The sequence below is a fragment of the Scophthalmus maximus genome, chromosome 5 (assembly GCF_022379125.1).
Source record: "Scophthalmus maximus strain ysfricsl-2021 chromosome 5, ASM2237912v1, whole genome shotgun sequence".
In the NCBI taxonomy this organism is placed as follows: Eukaryota; Metazoa; Chordata; class Actinopteri; order Pleuronectiformes; family Scophthalmidae; genus Scophthalmus; species Scophthalmus maximus.
In genome coordinates this window covers 14,832,993-14,852,433 of record NC_061519.1, presented here as the reverse complement: position 1 = coordinate 14,852,433, position 19,441 = coordinate 14,832,993, and the positions used below count along the sequence as shown (strand labels likewise).

General features: G+C 42.0%; 2 protein-coding genes across 7 annotated transcripts; one reads left to right on the top strand and one right to left on the bottom strand.

Annotated features, from left to right (window-relative positions):
• Positions 1-213: 213 nt before the first annotated feature.
• LOC118310745 (alpha/beta hydrolase domain-containing protein 17A) lies at positions 214-9,756 on the top strand. 2 transcript variants are annotated; one of them, XM_035633994.2, is made up of 6 exons: positions 214-414; positions 994-1,067; positions 2,439-2,947; positions 3,177-3,371; positions 4,677-4,856; positions 6,449-9,756. In XM_035633994.2, exons 3-6 carry the CDS (start codon positions 2,439-2,441, stop codon positions 6,672-6,674), a joined length of 1,110 nt encoding a protein of 369 aa, XP_035489887.2. In that variant the 5' UTR covers positions 214-414; positions 994-1,067; the 3' UTR covers positions 6,675-9,756. The 2 variants fall into 2 exon arrangements, with proteins under 2 accessions (XP_035489887.2, XP_035489886.2); XM_035633993.2 differs by having other exon boundaries at positions 2,436-2,947.
• Positions 9,757-10,041: 285 nt separating this feature from the next.
• On the bottom strand, positions 10,042-16,991 carry LOC118310746 (GRAM domain-containing protein 2B). Of its 5 annotated transcripts, none has more exons than XM_047332050.1 (13): positions 16,814-16,991; positions 15,852-15,983; positions 15,705-15,759; positions 15,374-15,446; positions 14,811-14,914; positions 14,279-14,368; positions 13,493-13,612; positions 13,268-13,367; positions 13,009-13,041; positions 12,830-12,929; positions 11,571-11,681; positions 11,313-11,384; positions 10,042-11,202 (listed from the first exon to the last, which is right to left on the bottom strand). In XM_047332050.1, exons 2-13 carry the CDS (start codon positions 15,860-15,862, stop codon positions 11,187-11,189), a joined length of 885 nt encoding a protein of 294 aa, XP_047188006.1. In that variant the 5' UTR covers positions 15,863-15,983; positions 16,814-16,991; the 3' UTR covers positions 10,042-11,186. The 5 variants fall into 5 exon arrangements, with proteins under 5 accessions (XP_047188006.1, XP_047188003.1, XP_035489888.2 ...); XM_047332047.1 differs by having other exon boundaries at positions 16,732-16,985; XM_035633995.2 differs by having other exon boundaries at positions 13,018-13,041; positions 16,732-16,976.
• Positions 16,992-19,441: the final 2,450 nt, after the last annotated feature.

The following is a 19,441-nucleotide window of genomic DNA, read 5'->3' as shown; positions in this document are numbered from 1 at the left end:
GAGTGAATTTGCATATATTACCATTTCGCTATCAGAGCAATAAATGGTAAAAAAAAAAAAGGTTAAAATGAATGCATTCTTATGCATGTGTAGACCTTCCCTCCATTAAAATTAATATCTGTATATATATGCGTTATTAATGTGATGCTGGTAAAAAATATTTTCATTGCCACATTTCTTAAAGTTTTGAAAATGAATACTTGCTTACGTCACTTCCGGCTGTAGTCGGACAGTAGTAAGGGGAGAAAAAAAAATCTGGTTGCTATGAATTTGGGCTAGCTAGCCACCGACAGCTCTGAGCACACATGAGTAAGAACACCCATGTCAAGACACAAGGAGGATCTTCGAAGTCTTGCGCCGCTTCTGTGTACGTGTAGGGGCACAGCAGCCTGCCCGCCGACCTCCCGTGAATCGGTAAGTAGCTAGCTTTGAGGCTAACGCGCTAGCGAGCTAGCCGCCGCTAGCTGGCTCCCTTGCTAATGATAAGATGATGATATTTGGACCCTTAGCTGCCGCCCACAGCACGGCGGCTACGTGCGTCTCCACCACACCAACACGTCGCGTGTGCACATGTCCAGCTGCTGGTGCGCTCGCTCTGTCAACCGGCCGCCATGTCCATTAAATGCCCGATGCCAGTGGCTAGCCTCGGAGGAGAATGTCGTTGTTAACCGTACCAGCGACATTAGCACACCAGTCGCTCTCTGTGGTGAGGGGCTGCAGGAATTACTCACCGGTGTCCATGGTCACATCTGAATCACTGTCACTCCGGAGTGACACTGTGATAATACTTGATGTAAATAACATCTACCATAACAAAAGGCTATTTGGTCACATGATCTCCACAGTGATGGAACCATCAACTGACTAACATCCTTCTGAATGAGTCCGTGTTGTTTATACTCTTTGAAATCAAGGTCTGTCTAATTCTGTTTGGTCCTAAATGCTCTAAATTGCAAAGCAAGAATAATAACCTGTTCCTATTTTTTAATCTAGATCCAGCTGGCTCACTGACTATACCAGAAGACGTGTGCCAGCTCATTTCAAGACCCAGGGATTTCTGAATCCAGGTACGTTCAGAACATAATTGCTGTGCAGAGTTCCCCCCAGATAACAGGTTAGGGGAGGTGGTAAATGTTGTATCTCTCTCTCTTTTTTTCTTCTTTTTTTTAAAGCTGACTGTCTCCTCGGATAATTGACTGCAGAATGAACCAAAAATGTAATTGATCAGTTAGTCAACTCAGGAGTTAAACCCGTACATCCCCGAATGTCAGTGAGTGAGCGCAAGAGATTCATTTGAGACTTTTGAGTTTACCCATCGGCCGTTGGTCTGTCAAAAATAATTTGGCATGAGCAATTTCTATTTTCTGACCCCGTTAGTGACTTTTTTTTCCAAAAAGCACATGTGACTTTTTTGACAAACCTTTGCTACTTTGCATAGAACACAGTATTGTCCTAATAATAATAATAATAATACATTTCATTTATAGAGCACTTTTCATTGCTAAAAGCAATCTCATAGTGCTACAAGCGCCGCACCTCGGTCTGTGCTTGCTCTGTTAACTTTGACAGACCAAAAAGCTGCTTTGAGACATGCACTGCAACCCTGAGCTTTTTAAAGACATTACCCAGACGAGCTGTATGTTTGAGGGCTAATGTTCGAACTAGTTGAAGCAGACATTAAGCAGACTTTACACTCCCAAATACAAAGATTGTGTGATGTCCGACTGAGCCGATATGCAAACCAATGAAGTCCTGATAATGGCTGACACTATGTAGAAGGCAAATACGATGAGACAATATTATGAATATGTTAAGTCGTTACCAACTTTGTCCTCAATTTGCACATTGACCTCAAACAGTCCAGCCACATACTAGGTTTTAAACTAGGCTGCATCCACCCTAACATGTTTTAGTTTTAAAGCGCATCACTTTCAGTAGGTTGGAGTCCACACTACTCTGAACTTTGGACTGGCTGCTGGCCCCGTTTTAGTTCGCAAACTTTTAGTATGTAAAACTTTTAGTATGTATGAGCAGAGCAGAGACATTCAGAAACGATGACACAGTCACCCACATTAGCTTCGTGTTTGCGTCCTATCAGTCATGACTCGACTACCCGCTGTTAATGCAAAGTGTGGCTAACATTTACTTTCAGTAAAAGTTCCACTTGGTGGTCGAGAAAGAAATCTCTTGTCTTACTTTTTGCCTCTGCTGTTCCTCATTCATAGTTATGCAACCGACTGGGTTTAGACATGCTGCTTCATTCAGCATCTGCAGCTTTTCTCTTAAGCCTAACAAGTCTAATATTATATTTACTTTAAATTGTAAAAGAATGTTATAATTTCTTCTGACTCTTCTGAAACCCTTCTGTAAATTAAAGATGAAAGTCCTGTTTTTACTCTGTTTTTCTGCCACCTAATTACTGCATCTCCCACCAGAAGATGAACGGTCTGTCCATACGAGAGCTATGCTGCCTGTTCTGCTGCCCCCCGTGCCCCAGTCGCATTGCAGCCAAGCTGGCTTTCCTCCCCCCAGAGCCCACCTACGCCCTTCTCCCTGACCCAGATCCAGTTTCTGGGGCTGGAGCTGCGCCTGGTTCCAGCTCAGGAGCTGCTCCCCCATCCCTTGGAGCCCCAGGACTGCGTTCCCGGCTGGGCACTGGAAGCGGAGGTGACAGAGGAGGTGGAGGTGCTGGTGGAGGGGGGGGAGGTGGAGGTGGTGGTGGTGGTGGTGGAGGTGGTGCCGCCGCTGCCGCCGCTGGCGGCAGCAGCAGCAGCAGCGCTGGAGGTGGAGGTAGTGCGGGCGAAGGCAGGTGGAAGTTGCATCTCACTGAGAGAGCAGAGTTCCAGTATTCGCAGAGAGAGCTGGATGTGACAGATGTGTTCCTGACCAGGTCCAGCCGAGGGAACAGGGTTGGATGCATGTACATCCGCTGTGCCCCAAACGCCAGGTGAGACACACACACACACTACCCCTGAATGCACTGAGACTGAATGTGCTTCTACACACATCACAACGCTGTGAATAGGCCAGCTTACCTTTCTACCGAAATGTTATTCTGAGTTATGCAGTTGAATCCCACAATTTTCCATTTCCAGTCCACCAGTGTTCTTGCTTAACCCCAGCCTGCTGCCTATCTCCTTTTCTTCTTTCCTACCCCTTCCTCCTTTGTCTCTCAGGTTTACAGTGCTGTTTTCCCACGGTAACGCAGTAGACCTGGGCCAGATGAGCAGCTTCTATATTGGCTTAGGCACACGCATCAACTGCAACATCTTCTCCTATGATTACTCAGGCTACGGTGTTAGCACTGGCAAGCCCTCTGAGAAGAATCTTTATGCTGACATTGATGCCGCCTGGCATGCCCTGCGCTCCCGGTAAGCTGAAAGGAAACTAATTTTCTATCCACCCAGGGGCGGCAACTAACTGCCAACAAACACCAAATGCCATGTAAATGTCTTAAGTCAAACTTTGTCTCTGCATCAGAGAGATTGTTGATTTACTGTCGCACACAAGCAGCAGTAATAACTATGGTTTTATGGTTAACGAGCCTTCTTTTTATATGAAACTTGACGAAGACTTAAAACAAATTTTCTTAAAAAAATAGTTAATTTTTATTAGAGGTTGATTGATAGTGGATTATTAAATGCTGATATAATAATTATAGTTTGGAGCTTTGAAAAAGCTGATAGCCGATTTGTGAAAGTTCAGATGATAGTTGTTACGCTTATCTTAAAGTTTTAACCAAATCAATTATCATCATAGAAGCTTTCTTGATAATGAGGCCTATATTTGGGTTAAAAAACAAAATCACAATTTAATTCATTAGACACTGAAGTCAAGTGGCATGAGGGAAGCTACTATAATCTTTGAGATTTAGCATGACGTGCTTTACCTAGTACGGAGTAGCCTAGCTTGATACTTGCACTGGCATACACAGTTTTTAATAAACCTTTTTTTTTGTTACTTTGAATTTAATTATCACTAAGAGATTTCATGGATTACATCATTGAAAATGTGATATTCTAAACGGGCGATGTGCTGCTCTTCGCACCCCAGCATTACTTCTGTTCCAATGTTAATTGACTCTCATACAAATCATTTATGTTCATGCATATTCCAGAGCTAAGGAGAATCCTAAAGTGTGCAATTTGAGTTAATGGATAGACAGTCGGGTGGCTGGTTTATTTTGAAGCTTGAATACCAAATTGGTAATAAAATGACAGTTGAATAGTTTCTTTTCCTTCTTGTCCTATCTGTATTGTGTCGTGGACAAAGAACTGATAGTATTACGATATATGTTTGAGGGATAATTTTTGTGTGGAGAAATAAACCCAAAATTAAATGTAGTCCATGCGTCTGCTTTGCTGTGCAATCAGCTTTTATAACATTTTACCCCTGAACTGCAAAGATTTACTCCACATTTTCAAACCCTATTGCCAGAATAATGTGTTGAAATGTTTCAGAAAAATTATCGCTGATGTAGTCTACATTGAAAAACGAAATCTAAATTCCTTTGCACATTTATGACAGTACACTGACTTATTGTGTTCTCCTTTCAAACGTTGGGTGTTATCATTAATATGAAACCTCAAATTTTGTTCCCATGTGATGTTGCTGACCCATGTAAATCTGTGTATGATAAATGTGTGTGTTTGTGTACGTGTGTTTGTGCACCTCAGGTATGGCATCAGCCCTGAGAATATAATCCTGTACGGACAGAGTATAGGCACTGTGCCCACAGTAGACTTGGCCTCACGCTTTGAGTGTGCTGCTGTGGTCCTCCACTCTCCTCTCACGTCTGGCATGAGGGTGGCATTCCCCGACACCAAGAAGACGTACTGCTTCGATGCTTTCCCAAAGTAAGTTGCTCATCTAAGTACATCATTTTTGTTTTGTAAATATTTTAGATATGATATTAGGAAAACGAACATCATGTGACATTTCACCCAAAGTCTTATTTGTGAACACATCTGAATTGGTGTATTCCAATATATTTAGCCTTATAATTAGGTAAACACGATTTTTAGTATGCTGCAAATACTAGCTGTTTATGTTTATTTACAATTTATTTAGATGAATAAGGCAAATAATGTGATCTGATTAATCATACAAGTACATTCCTCAGATGATTCACTGAGTAACTGTTCACACCCAGATGGGAAGTTATGTAAATGTAAGTACCTGAAAAATCAAGGCACTTCATCACATTTGCAGCAAAACCACAAGAACGGTCGCTGTTGCCATGGTAACAACTAACATGGGAGCCCAAAAAGTCTTGTAAACAAATTTTTGCCATAATGCAGTTCTGCTCACTGATTTGATGCATCATTGACCAAAGTGCTCTAATATAACCAGATAAAAAAGGGCTGAATAAATTGATACACGTTGGTATGAGAAGATGGAAAGATCTCTGGTGGTGTCAGGGTGTATTGTAATATTGCCCAACCTGATTCATTTACATGACACAATTGTCCAAGGTGACTTATAAAAAGTGGAATAACAGCCGGATGTGTCACATTGCTTCCATGTTGAACCTTGATGCTCATACGATTATCAGAATTTTATTAGAAGCGGTGTATTTACAAATATAATATTCTGTCACTGGATCATATTGGGCAACAGCAGAGAAGCTGACTTGTATCTTGGTAGTGGTTTAAAAAGCTTAAATGGACATTTTCGTGTTTTCTTTCTCCACCATTTGAGTTTCCTGTAAATAGCCAGTGAGAATTAGATACTAAAAAGACAAAGCATTAAGCACATGGTTGACTGAGCATCCTACCGCCGACAAGTTCGTTTTCTGTTTTCATCTCACATCTCATGTCGGCTGTTGAGCTGGGGTATTCAAACTGCTCTTTGCAAAGCAAAAACTTCTTGGTTGTCTGTTTGAACCAAATGCAGCCCCACCGACAACTACTTTGACACAGAGTCAATGAGTTCGGCGCCAACTCTGAGTAAACGTTCAATTAGATTTAAATAAATTAGACGTAGCAGTCTCCATTAGGCCGGTCTAAAGTTGTGAAAGCTGTTTTCACAGGTAGTTTGTCTCTTCTGCCACGGAAAATAATGGATTAATCCTGGAGGGCTATTGATGGACTGCTTTTCTCCTAATGAATGCAGCCCCAGCAATTTGTGTATTTCGTCCTATTTTTATTGAAAAATGATTGTTGGTAACTTAATTTAGCATTTGGGGGGACAGCAGTGGAATTATTGGAATCTGCTGTAATTTAACAACGTTTTTTTCATTGTCAAAGACAAAGTTCAAGTCAACAAAATGAATGTTTACTACTATGAAGATAGATTTTAGGTGCAATGTCACTTCAATGTATGTCAGACATGTTGACTGAAATGTACATAGTCGTTGTTGTTTGATGCCGGAGGAAATGTGAAATCTCACGCCTGAATTCTGTGAAATCCTGTCAATAAGCTCCATTGTTTGAATTGTTTCCACCAGCATCGAGAAGGTGTCAAAGATCCCGTCTCCAGTGCTCATCATCCACGGTACCGAGGACGAGGTGATCGACTTCTCCCACGGCCTCGCCCTGTTTGAGCGCTGTCCCAAGGCAGTGGAGCCCCTCTGGGTGGAGGGAGCAGGTCACAACGACATTGAGCTTTACAGTCAGTACCTGGAAAGGCTACGGCGCTTCATCAACCAGGACCTCGCCGCACAGCATGCCTGAGAAACGAACAACAACCTCTCTGCGTTTGTGTGAATGAGAGTTTGTGTGTGTGTGTGTGAGACAGAGTTTGAGGAAGAGGATGTCATCATTTAGACCTAAAAAGGATGTGATTTTTTTTTTCCCCCCCAACATCTGTGTGTCTATGAAGCAGCACACCTTCAGGTTAATTTTCAACACAACCTAGTTTCTGTTTCCTGTTTTAAAGGTTAGAGCGTTTTTTAAAATCTGTCATTAGCCGCATCCACCTGAACGGTGGAGTGAGATGAAGATGCTAAGAAAAAAACAAAACAAAAAGTGAGATATGATACAAAGACAGTTTTTAACATGGGAAAAAAAATTATGAATTGCAGCTTTAAAATGTGTTTACTCACGTGAATTAAGAAGGAAGAACAATGTGCTTTGTCCCAAAAGGCTCACAGATGTTATTTCCAAGTGTGACAGGTCGGTGAATGTATGTATGAATCATGGATGTGTATGTTGAGTGTATATTCATATCTCCATGGACCTGCGTGTGTGTGTGACTGCGTTAAAGTGAGGCAATGAGAGAAACTGACATCCTGTTAACTTGGACCGATACAAATATTAGTCTTTTTTTTGTTTTGTTTTTGCAAATGTATGAATGAAGAATACCTCCACTGCTCGACCAGTTCTCTTTCCAGTGGACACTGGTCGAGCATGTGCCCCCACCCCCTCCTCCCCCACTCCCTGTGTACCTTTTCATGGACGTCCATCTGACTGCCAGGGCATTTCCCAAGTTTTTATCCAGCTAAACACTAACCTACTCTCTTCGGTGGTTTGAGGGTCCACCCTCTTTTTCCTCTGGTGTCAGTTGCAGTGGGTACAGACAGAAGGATTAGACTGGAACACTGTTGTTTGCTTGTTTGGCTGCTGGGTGTCTCATACGTTCCCCTCATTTCTGACTCTTTGAAAAAGATCACAGAATGGCCAGCATCTATTTAATTCCCTGGCTGTGCTTTAGCTTTCACTGTCCGCAGAACAGCAGCGGCAACCTGAAGTGAATTATTTTGTTCTCTCTGTGTTGCTTCTCCCCCCAATCAAAGATATTCTTAACACAAATTGATGGGCTGTTTGAAATGGAAACAGGTCTTTGAGAGCCACACTGAGGATATCTCCGGTGATGTGGATGTTTTTAGGCGTTAGGGAAACAGTTCACACAGTAGTTTTCATGTCATATTAGATCAGTCTGCTCTAAACAGAAGGCTGTAGCCTTGCAGTGTTTACTGATCACTACTGTGATGTTTAAAGGCAGAAGTAAATCAGATTTAAAGGAATAGGCTTTTGGCGAATTCATATAACTCTGTGCACATCACCTGATGTAAAACCACAGAGCTGCTGGTAGGCCGGTGTCTTACCTATGGACACTGGCTGCTAGAGAGCTATCTAGATAGCTAGATAGCTATCTATCTCATCTAACTCCCTGCAAGAAATGAAATAAGCATATTTTCCACAGACTGGCTTGGAGCGTGATGTTACGTCTGGATTTCGAGGCTTTAAAGGCATAAAGAGACAAAGTAGCTGCTCCCTTCACAAAACTCCCCTCAGAACGACCATACTTCATCTGAACCATGCTGATTAACTTGTAGTCTTACGGCACAGTTTGCTTTCCACGTCTCGTCCCAGTAGCATTCATCATCACCAGAGTTCGACCGGCTCCCGTTCGTATTCACCCCGGGCACATTTTTCTTCTAACGTGTTTGTCTTGAAGTAATTAATCCGAGCGTGTTCGTCGTAGTGTAGGGCCATGGACTGTTTGTTTCAGAACCATGCGTGTAGATGTTATGACTAACAATGTGCTTCAGATCAGGTGCCAGGACGGGAACATCGTGCCCACGACAGCTGCGTTTTTTAACCTCTGTGACCCTAAATGTAGGAGCTCTCTTATGGGTGGCAACAGGCTTCATGTCTGACACGAGCCATAGTTGAGCCTCTCACTGTTGGTGTGGTGCAGGTTCCACCACACGCGCACACGCACATACACACACATATATACACACACATATATACACACACACACACACACACACACACACACACACATATACAGTTACACACACACACACACACACTCAAACACTACATGTATACACATACTGTAATATACAGTATATTTACACATTTATATATATATCAGATCAAGCATGGCAAAAGCAGGTCTTAAGTTCAGCACTATTGTACAAAGCATCTAAAGTGTAATAAGGGTATAAAATGTAAGTTTGTGTGTCTTTTATTATTGACTGTCTTCTACAGGCCAGCGTTAAGGACACAAGCCTCCTGTTTGAAATATGTGCTAACAGGCCCCGTGTGCGGGCCTGACAAAAACTACAAGGATTGGTTTTGGAGTCGCAGACGAGCGCAGCTCTTCAGGTCTACACACACTAGCTGTAGAGAAGACCCGTCATTTTCAGTGGTAGCAGCTGTGTCTTGTCAAACGGAACTAGCACTAATGTGATTACTCCATTTTGGGAGTACCAGTGGGTCTCAGTCGGTGGTGAGAAGGTTACCGAGCACCACTTGCCTGCTGTCATCATTTCGAACAGGGAATTTCACCATTTCTCATCCTGTGCTTTGTGTCGCTGAAAATGTAAATAATGGAAATCTGTTACCACCTCGAACCAGGGATCTGAGCTGTCGGAAGAAGTAGAGAAGAGTTTTCGCTTTTTCTCTGGATATGGAAGGAGGCCTCAGTTTTTTTTCTTTTCTGGACAGTTTGTATTATCAGGGAAACCACTGGATCCACTTTTCATTCATGGGGTTTGGTTCAAGAAATGGGGTGAAAAATGTCACCATTTTACTGATGCACCACTATGGTTGACGTACATTGTGTCCTCTGGCCCTGAATGTTTATTGATGGGGGGTTGGGGTGTGAAACAGTGAAAACTGTATGCATGTTTATTGTGTTTTGCCGAGCAAGTGACAGGGCCGGACGTTAACTCTGTTATGTATTCTGTGTGAGGGTAAAGCTGAACTCATAGCATATGAACATTGAAGCGCTTTTAAAAAAAAAAATGAACTTAAAAAAAACTCGGGACATTTATTTGAAATTTTTTATTGCTGATACTAACTGATGTATTGTTATGAGTTTTGTGCTAGAGTTTGAGCGGGGCAGTGTGTGTGTGGGGGGGGGGGTAGACCATATTAGTGGGCTGTTTATATGGTTACTGTACTTACCTATTCTATTCTTTGTATTATGATTTGTAATTTTATGTTGCTTTTTTGAACTAAGAATATGATGTAATGAAATTAATTCATGGGACTGAATCTTGACCTTTTTATGGACAACAAAATAAAAAAAAATTCACTTATGTACAAAAATATGAAACTGATGGTATTGATTTCAAGACGAATATGAGACTGCAAGATCTTTTAATCGATAAGATAAAACTGCAATCTGTTTATGTACATAATGAAAAATATTTAGCGTTAGTAGTTTTTGATAATAGATGAAATCATACAATTTCTCTTTCTACTGGCTAGAGGCAAAGCAGGCACTGTAGAAGGTGCGTACAGTCGTAGAAAGTTTAGTTTTTCAGACCTGGGAACGTTAAAAGAACAACAACAATAATGACCAATCAGTTTAAACATTACCTGTGTATTTTGTTTCAATTTTTATATATATATATATATATATATATATATATATATATATATATATATATATATATATATATATATATATATATATATATATATATTACAGCTGACACAATCATAGATAATTAACATATGTTCGGGTATTTTGACATTCATGTACACAAAGGCATTCTCAATTAGTTAATAACAAGGATGTCAAACGTTTATAACATTTAACAGACATTTTAGTGCCTGAGCCTCAAGTGCAAACGAAATCCTGTCTTTGTATCTCATGCATCAATCACGTGTAATGGAAGTGACCGCCCTCTGCTGGCTGATCGCTGTCATTAACAGTCACTCTCAACAATGGACTCCAGCAGTTACATTACAAAGTGTAAAGATACAAACTCTAAATCTACAAGGAATTTAAAATCGACAAAGAACAAACAAAGTGCTTCTTGTTTCGTCTTCTTGTTAGGAGAGACTCTGGTGTGTCGTCACTGTCGATCCGAGAACATGACGGTCAAAGACTCCAGCGGCCTCTGCAAGCTGAGCTCAGCTGTTCACTGGTCAGGAAATAAAACATGGCTTCAGCAGGAGGGATCCATATGGTTCAGGGTGGAAAGCTTCTGTTTTTCATTTGTCAGCTGAGAATCAGTGCGCACCTGAAAAAAGGATTGTCCTGGTGCTTTTCTGCGTGACGTGGTGGTGGTACAGGAGTTAAAATATCTACTGTGAGGGGAACTAACATTGTGTGAAATTGTGTACATTTCTGTACAAGATGTACTGAATGGATCGAGTCTCAGTGTCCAGACGCTTATGGGTAGTCTGTCTAGACGGGGCTCAGGGTGGGATCTCACTGGAGAGGCACACTGCATGATTTCCGAGAAGCAACTTTTTAACACAATCCTCTGCCCCGGGCTACGTTTCTTGGTATCTGCAAAAGAAGAGGGGGTGGAGGAACTGCTCAGACCCTTTGCTTGATTGATAAAATTTAGCAACACCACTGAGTAAATAATAAGAGTTCTGTACTCCAAATTGAATTACATGAAGTTGCATGTGGTCATGGTGAACCTACAGAGCCTTCTTGCCTCCTGTACGGTGTTGGTGGGTGTAACTCTGCAGGAATGTGATCATCATTATCTTTTGTCCACATTGCTGTTGTGAACCTGCACGACTACTCTGATATGATCTGATGTGCGAGTAATGGTTTTAAAAGGTCGCCAAAATCGGTTTCAGACATCTCACTTTTCCCCCCCTTTCTCTTGACAGGCTCTCCCTCTATGTGTGTGTGTGTCTACTCACTCTCTGTGGCCCAAAGACAACTCAGTCAGGGCCCCCAAAGAGTTCAGCTGCTCCTCCAGTGCTATGATCCGCAGCCCGATGTACCCAGACACCAACAGCAGCAGCACGATCCTACACACACACAGACACACACACACACACACACACACACACACACACACACACACACACACACACACACACACACACACACACAATAATGTTCTTACAGTTTTCCACTACAGTGGGCCTTAACTGGTAGCGTTGTAGCTTTCACTCTCAAAGTGAAAGTGCGTCGGACAGAATGACTCAAACAGTCAGTCGGTCTAAGATGGGTACACACTTTACAGTCCTAACAATAGCATATCAGCAAGTTGGATCCGCGTGGAGCCACTGTGAACATTGCATGATTACATTTCTATAACTGAGTAAAACCACATCTGAAGGGATTTTGTTTTTTTATTTCCTTGAGAGTTTCCTGCCAATCCAGAAAGACAACATACCACAATGTGCAGGCCAGTGTTTCATAATCATTTTTTAAAAATGAATATTGGGTCTGTGTAGATTACACTTTGAATGAACGAAACACAGTTTTGATGACCCCCGGTCAGGTCATAGATCTGGAGACCGGGCAACATTATGTTGAGGTGATGGTCGCCTCAGGTGCCTCATGCCTTTTTTTTTTACATTCCTGCGGGCCCTTCTTTCACCAGCTCTCCTTTAAAAAGCTGTGACACAGCAGTAGTCACGTGTACTGTACACCTTAGTACCAAGCAGCAGAGAGATTGACAGCGGCAGAAGAAGTTATCACATTATTTACTTCAAGCGTGTAAAAAAAAATTGTTATGCATAAAAATACCAAACTGCAATTGTTATATTACTACATCATCACTAATTATTACTAATTCAATTCAAGCTGTAGTCTATTGTTGTATAGCAGCAAAGCTTAGTCAGAGATGTCAGAGACAAACTTTTATCTGATTTCACATTACATATCGGTTCTGAAGCATCATATTGTTTTCACCTGTTCCATGTTAAAATCAAAGATTTTATGACTAGTTTGTTTTATTTTGCTGATGATTTAATGTCCAGACCATTTTATTGATGCTGCTATTGTAAGGTGCTCTTTTTAAGGAGGCTGTGGCTCAGGTGGTAGGGTGAGTGGTCTGCTCACCAGAAGGTCGATGGTCCTTCAGTCCAAGTGCCGTAGTGTCCTTGGGCAAGACACTTAACCCCAAATTTGCCCCTGCAAACAGCTGTGTGTGAAAAATACAACTCACAACACGAGGTAGATGTAGAAGAGAACGCCGAGATTCCTTAACTCTCCGTGGAAGACGAACAGGGCAACCTTCTCCACGACCCTCCAGATCCACGACACAGCTGCTCCAGACAAAAATCATCAACTCAACAACGTCGTGCGGGTATGACACTGGTTGTGTGTCTGTTTGTGAGCGCTTACACAACACACCTGTGGACCTGCATCTGGTGGGAGCTGGAAAAATACAGATGAAAGGTGCAATTTAAGGATCTAATGTTAAAAAGAGAAACATCATTCCTTGTGGTACATCTGCGCACCTCGGCAACACCGAGTCAAGTTCCTTGTTTGTAACCTGCTACCTACCTGGCAATAAAGTGTATTCTGATTCTGAACAAGAACATGAACCAACAGTAACTACTCAGTTCCACTCGTCCTTCTGTCTCTTCCATCTTTCCCTCACCTTCACTGGATACGTGAGGGAAGCCAGTGTCAAGATCAACGCTGTTTTGTCTGCTCAGATCGTGATCCACGCTGTCCTCCAAACTGGAATAACTGGAGACCTGCAGACAGGTTTAAACAGATTTAACAGTTTAGTCATTCGTTATTACACATCATGCACTCATATTCGTTCAACTACGACTCCATCCCTGACTGTTTTCGGAGGCAGATGAGCAGCAAAACTCACCAAATCCTGATCAGCTTCATTGTCTGCAGAGGAGAGATGAGGGCTGATGCCTGGACTCTCTGTCTCACTCTGCAGGAGTTTGTAGCACATCTCGCGGTTCCTCAGCGACACAAATGAATACTGAGAGAGAGAAAAGGGTTCATCGTGAGAGAAATGAATTTGAAGTCTTAAATAAAATTGACTCTTCTCTTTAGTCCAGTTTCCATCTCTCCTTTTATTGATCAGTAGGTAACAATAAAACTGACAGAACGATTTGTCTCAAGCTGAACTATTGAACTGTTATTGTTATCATTAATTCAATATTTAGCCTCTAATCCCGACAAGTACAGCGCAGCGCATAGAAAGCGACGCAAAACACAGCTAATAACACAACAGGAATATACAGGTTAAATGAAAATGCAAAACTAAAATCTATCCTGAGTCGTGTGGGTGAGGAGTTCAACAGCAGAGAAGGACGCTTGTTTCGAGGACGTTTTACAATTAGAATCCCTTCGAGATGCAGGCTGCATGAGAGACAAAACCCAAGAGTTGGATCACATTTAGTTTAATAACAGCAAAAAAAAGGTTTTTATTGGCCTCCCATCCCAAATTTGAACTGCACAATCATAATGTACAGTTGATGTGTTTTTCAGTGTCTGTACAACATACTGTACTGTATGTGCTGTGAGAAGCGCTCTGCATTGAAAGTGAAACAAAAACAATGCAACAAACAAAAAATGAAAACAGAATATCAAATCCTAACCAAGTATTTATAATCTTTAAAAAAACAAAGGAGAGTAGTCTGACCTTCTCTCCATCAGCAGTGTGGATAGACAACATTGACAACGCTGGGTTATGTTTCTTCACCTCCCTGATACTGGATGTAGGAATCACCACCTACAATGTGATGAGAACAAAAATATATATGTATATATATATCTTAGTAAAACATTCTCAATGTGGCCTGAAACATACACGACCAAGGCAAAGCTTGTGATCTTATCCTGTATCAAGGTTACTGAAATAATATTCCTTTAATGAAGTCAGTCCTTGATATTAGCATAAAACGCCTGAATGCCGGAGCTGAGAGTGAATTCCCAGGAGGACGGCTAATGTTAATGTTGACTGCTCCTTTACAGCTGCTGGGACGTGTGAACTCAACAGGCTGCTCTGCCGATCCAGTGTGACCAGAAAATTAAAAACACAGGATTAATTGCCCTGAAATGTTGCTTTGAATCCGAAAAAAACCCCCCATGCAGTGCCAGGGGACGTTATGACAGAAGGAATTAATTTCACCAGTGTGGACTGGGCTTCACTTGAATGCATTTTATTGTACTACCTTAGTGTCTTTGAGCAGCACGGATGAGTAGAAACACACATAGTTCTCAGAAACAAAGAGTTTTCCGTGATAGAGCACCTCCTTCTGCAAGGCACAGATGAACACTGCAAAACACACATGCGCACACACACACACACACACACACACACACACACAGACACACACACACACACACACACACACACACACACACACACACACACACACACACACACACACACACACACAGACACAAAGACACACACACACACACACACACACACAGACACACACACACACACACACACACAGACAGACACACAGACACACACACACACACACACACACACAGACACACACACACACACACACACACACACACACACACACACACACACACACAAAGGTAAATCGTCTACTAAAAGTGTTGAAGCTCCTCATTCGCCGGCCGTGTGACAACCAAAGTAGCCACTGTCTGAGGCCGCACTTCATCAGACAGAAAAACGTCAGGGACTAAGTGACAAAGAAAAAAGAAGGTATAATGTGATGTGATTTCCCCTAATCAATACCAACAAATTACTTACTCTGTGTCAGGTTCTCCCACTCGGGGATCTCGTGGAACAGCTTGTGGAAGCTTTTATTGTGCTTCGGCAAGCTCTGCGGGGAAAAGAGCGACGTTTTCCAGTGATGAATGAAAACACAAGGGGAGTGGTGAGAGTGAACCAAGGGAGTAGAGCAACGGAGTCGTGGAGCTGCAAATTCACGTGACACATGTCCGTGTGGATGTCCCTTTGGCCAGCCACTTTCACGTCGCCATTTCATTCATTGCAACACGCAGGTATTGATTACATAGCTGCTTTCATTCTCTCAACGCTGCAAAGAAAACAGGACAGGATATACGTGGAGCAGACTTACATGATTCAGAAGCTCATGGGAGAGCTCGTGGGTCTCCTCCGGTATGGTCTTTTCCCTGCTCATACAAAGAAGTCAAATTTAGGTACAAGTTCAAACTGTGAAGCCGCCTCCCCCTCCCGAGCTGTGTGTCGCGTTGTGGTCGTCTACCTTGCAGACATGTTGGAGTTGAGGCTGTGGTTGAGCTCCTGGATCTCCTGCCGGGCGTCGTCCAGACTCAGGCTGTGTCTGGATTTCTTGCTGCCGAACCTGTTGCCTCCTTTCTTGGCTCCGTCCAGAGAGCTGTCCCCGGGGAGCAGGAGAAAAAGCGTCAACACTGATGACCCATAAGTGAGGGCGGCCGCAGATATAAGTGGCATAGAGTAAGAAAGGAATCGTGCAACAATAAATAAAGAAATAAATGGAGTTCTTCTTGATGGGGACATCTGTAAATGTGTTGGGTTTCAGAGAAAAACGACTCCTGCTTTCATGTGAGAAATATTTCATTATCTTCGCTTTCATTGTTGCCATCCATTGAATGAAGATTTTCCTGACAGGTGAATGTAGATCACTCGCAGACAAAGTATTTCTTACCATCTTCATTCTGACATGTAGCATCAACACGTGTCAACAATACCACTGAAGAGTCAAGAGGTATAAGAAGTGAATACACTCTCCTAGTTTGTGAATCCAATCTAGAATCTCTGTCAGTAATAATGGTTCCTTGGTGTGAAAGCAAAAGTCCTTGAAAAGCCTCGGCTGGGTCGGCCCTTCTCACTCAGTTTGGTCCAACTGTCGGCTCATTAGACTGGTGGTTAGTGTGCTGTCTCTTGGCAACAGCAGGAATCTCTGGGGACGGCTTTCACTTTTGTAAACCGACAGCCACAAACACTGGAGACGTAACAAGAATACACTGCACACCTGGCTTACAGAGCAAGGCTTTTTTTGGATTGTTGGTAGGCTTTAAAAGATGCGTACGGTTGTCTAATTTGAACTTTTTTTTAAAACAAGGAAGTGAAAAGGACAGAAACACTAAAATATTCATACTCACACAGAGCTGTCCAGAGAGTATCTCCTGCTTTTGAGACTCATGATGGGAAATGAACAGTTCCAAGTTATTCACATGCACTCACTTTCTCACTTGATCCCTTCAGCTCTCTCGGGTTTACTCAGTCATTGAAACAGCTTGTGTGTGCTTCTTAGGTATCCCTTCCTGGCAGTTGCTCTAAAATAGCAACTGACAGGTGAGCAACAAAGGCAGCCGCAGCCTACGTGTAGGATTGGCTGCGTATTGTCAAGTCAGCCAATCAGCTGTGAGAGGTGGGAGTTTGCACCTTTTACACTCAAACGAAACCAGTGAGCTACGACAGGTGTAAATGCCACATCACTGCACACAGCTTCCACTCGTCATGGCAACAGTTGCAGTGGGTGGCACTAACTACCCTGACCCCTGACACACACACACACACACACACACAAACAGGACATGCTAGTCTCCTGCCATGCAACCTGCTCAGTCTTCACAGATAGACATCAAAGAATGGCTGACAGCCAACAGCACAGACACGCAAACTGGTTTCATCAGTGTCCTTACAGTAACCCTGAGAAAGAACTGACATAAAGGGCATAAAACATTTCCTTACCAACACTCATTCAAAATTGAGTCTTTCAATAAAAGGACAGTAATAAAAGAAAAAACATTTTTCCACCTAAACTGAAAAACGCAATGGAATGCCAATTCTTTTTCTTTGTTGGGTGTTCAATCGCTTATTTGTATTTACAATAGTGTAATCACACAAATTGCCAAACAGAGATCGGATAACAGAAATGTAGGAAATATTTAAACAAATATTTTAACATATACGTACATTAATATACATACATACATATACATATACGACCTATGGCATTTTTCCATGAAATGACTTGACAAATTCTGAAATATTTGGGATTTCAGATTATCAAATTTGCGAAAGGGTTGTTTAATTTTGATGTGGTTAAGTTTGCTAACTTTGTATTTGTCTATCATACAAGGAATGTTGTTGTCACTGATCTATGACAATGATGGTTTGAAGATTTGACTGTCAAAGATTTTCGCTTTGCTAAATAATCAAAACAATAACTGATAATGGCTTATGTGAATTGATGGTGTCTTGTCAGGCTCTATTGAATTATACAACAATAAGAAATGAATCAATGTTTTAATGATTAAATAAGTAATAATGAATTCTGTAAAAAACAGCTACTACTGTCACTACTGTTGTTGCAATTTTTTACTTGCAAGTTACAATCACTGCATTTATATTTAAAATGGCAGCTGAGCACAATGTTGGAGGCCACTGAGACAGAGACTAATTCTAATTTTGAAACGCTTCAGGCTTGATGTGTCCAGATGCCCTCACTGTCAAACTGCAGGTGATGGTAGGATCACACACTGTCATTCCAGATGTGGGCTCCTCGTACACTGACCCTACATAAAAAGAGAGCAGCAGGTTAGTAAGGGAAATTTAAATTGTCCATTGGAAATGTTTGCATGCCCACAAAACTATAAGCTTTTGAGGAACTATTGGTGATGAACGTGATAGGTAAATTGTTCTTCTCCTGCGGAACTATTGTCACATCTCTGATGTTGACAAATGACTAACTTAACACGCATACTTTGAATCGCAACCACAGTAATGGTGAGCAATTGGAATAAACATTTTACAGATTAATATCATTGTGCTGCAGGGGTGTTTGTTTGGAGCAGGTTCACACCAACCTGTGACCTGTGACCTGTGTGTGTTTGTTTGTGTGTTATGAATCGTCACCATGTGAGGGAAAGATACCTGCATACAATTTAAAGCTGCCTCATGCAGGGGAATTGGGTTGATCCTAATCATAGTGCTTAGCTGTAGAGGGTGTAAAGTTACCAGACTTGTCTCAACACATGTCAAGAAGGAAATATTATAGATTATGGGAGTCATGAAAGAATTACAATTAACCATTCAAGGAATTAACGTGTGATGGACAGAACAATACATTACTCATGTTGCCTTTCCCTTTTCCCTCTTGCTCATTGAAAACACAAGGTCTACAGTTGGTTTTGGTTGAGTTGTTTTTGGTTGAAGGATTAGCCACTCAAGTACACACTGTGCTTCCTGTTCAGGTGTGCCACTCTTCGTATCAACAGACAGATCAGTCAGACGCGCGACTATGTTGAGTTCAGGTGTATCCAGACTTAGTTTCCCAATTAGGTAATTCCAGCTGATTGCATCTCCTCACGTGTGCCCTGCTAAACTGAAAACACACGCTATCAGCATTCCTCCTCATCTCCTAATGCTGAGAATAGTTTGGTAAAGAATGTTACTATAAAAGGATAGGGAAATATGCAAAAAGAGACATGTTCAGACTGCAATATTTTTGAGGGACACGCGCTAAGCTATTGGAAAAACACTTAGGACCTTAAAGGTTATTTACCAGATTAAAACATGAATAAAGTAGCCAACAACTAGGCTTCACTATATTTAATGTAAAAATATATTGTGGAGTCATCATGGCATCCTTAGCAGATAATGGAGTCACACACACTAAGGTGCGGGCACGGGTTCATGTTAGTGCATGTGCGTGTCCCTCACTGTGAAAACGTTGGTTCTCCCCTATTAAGAAAGACGGCTCCCGCTCCGATCGGCTCGGATGTAAACATGACACTTGGGTGGACTTGTATTTTACTTGAGGGTTTCTTTGGTTCCATCTAGTGGACAAGGAAATAAAACCAACAG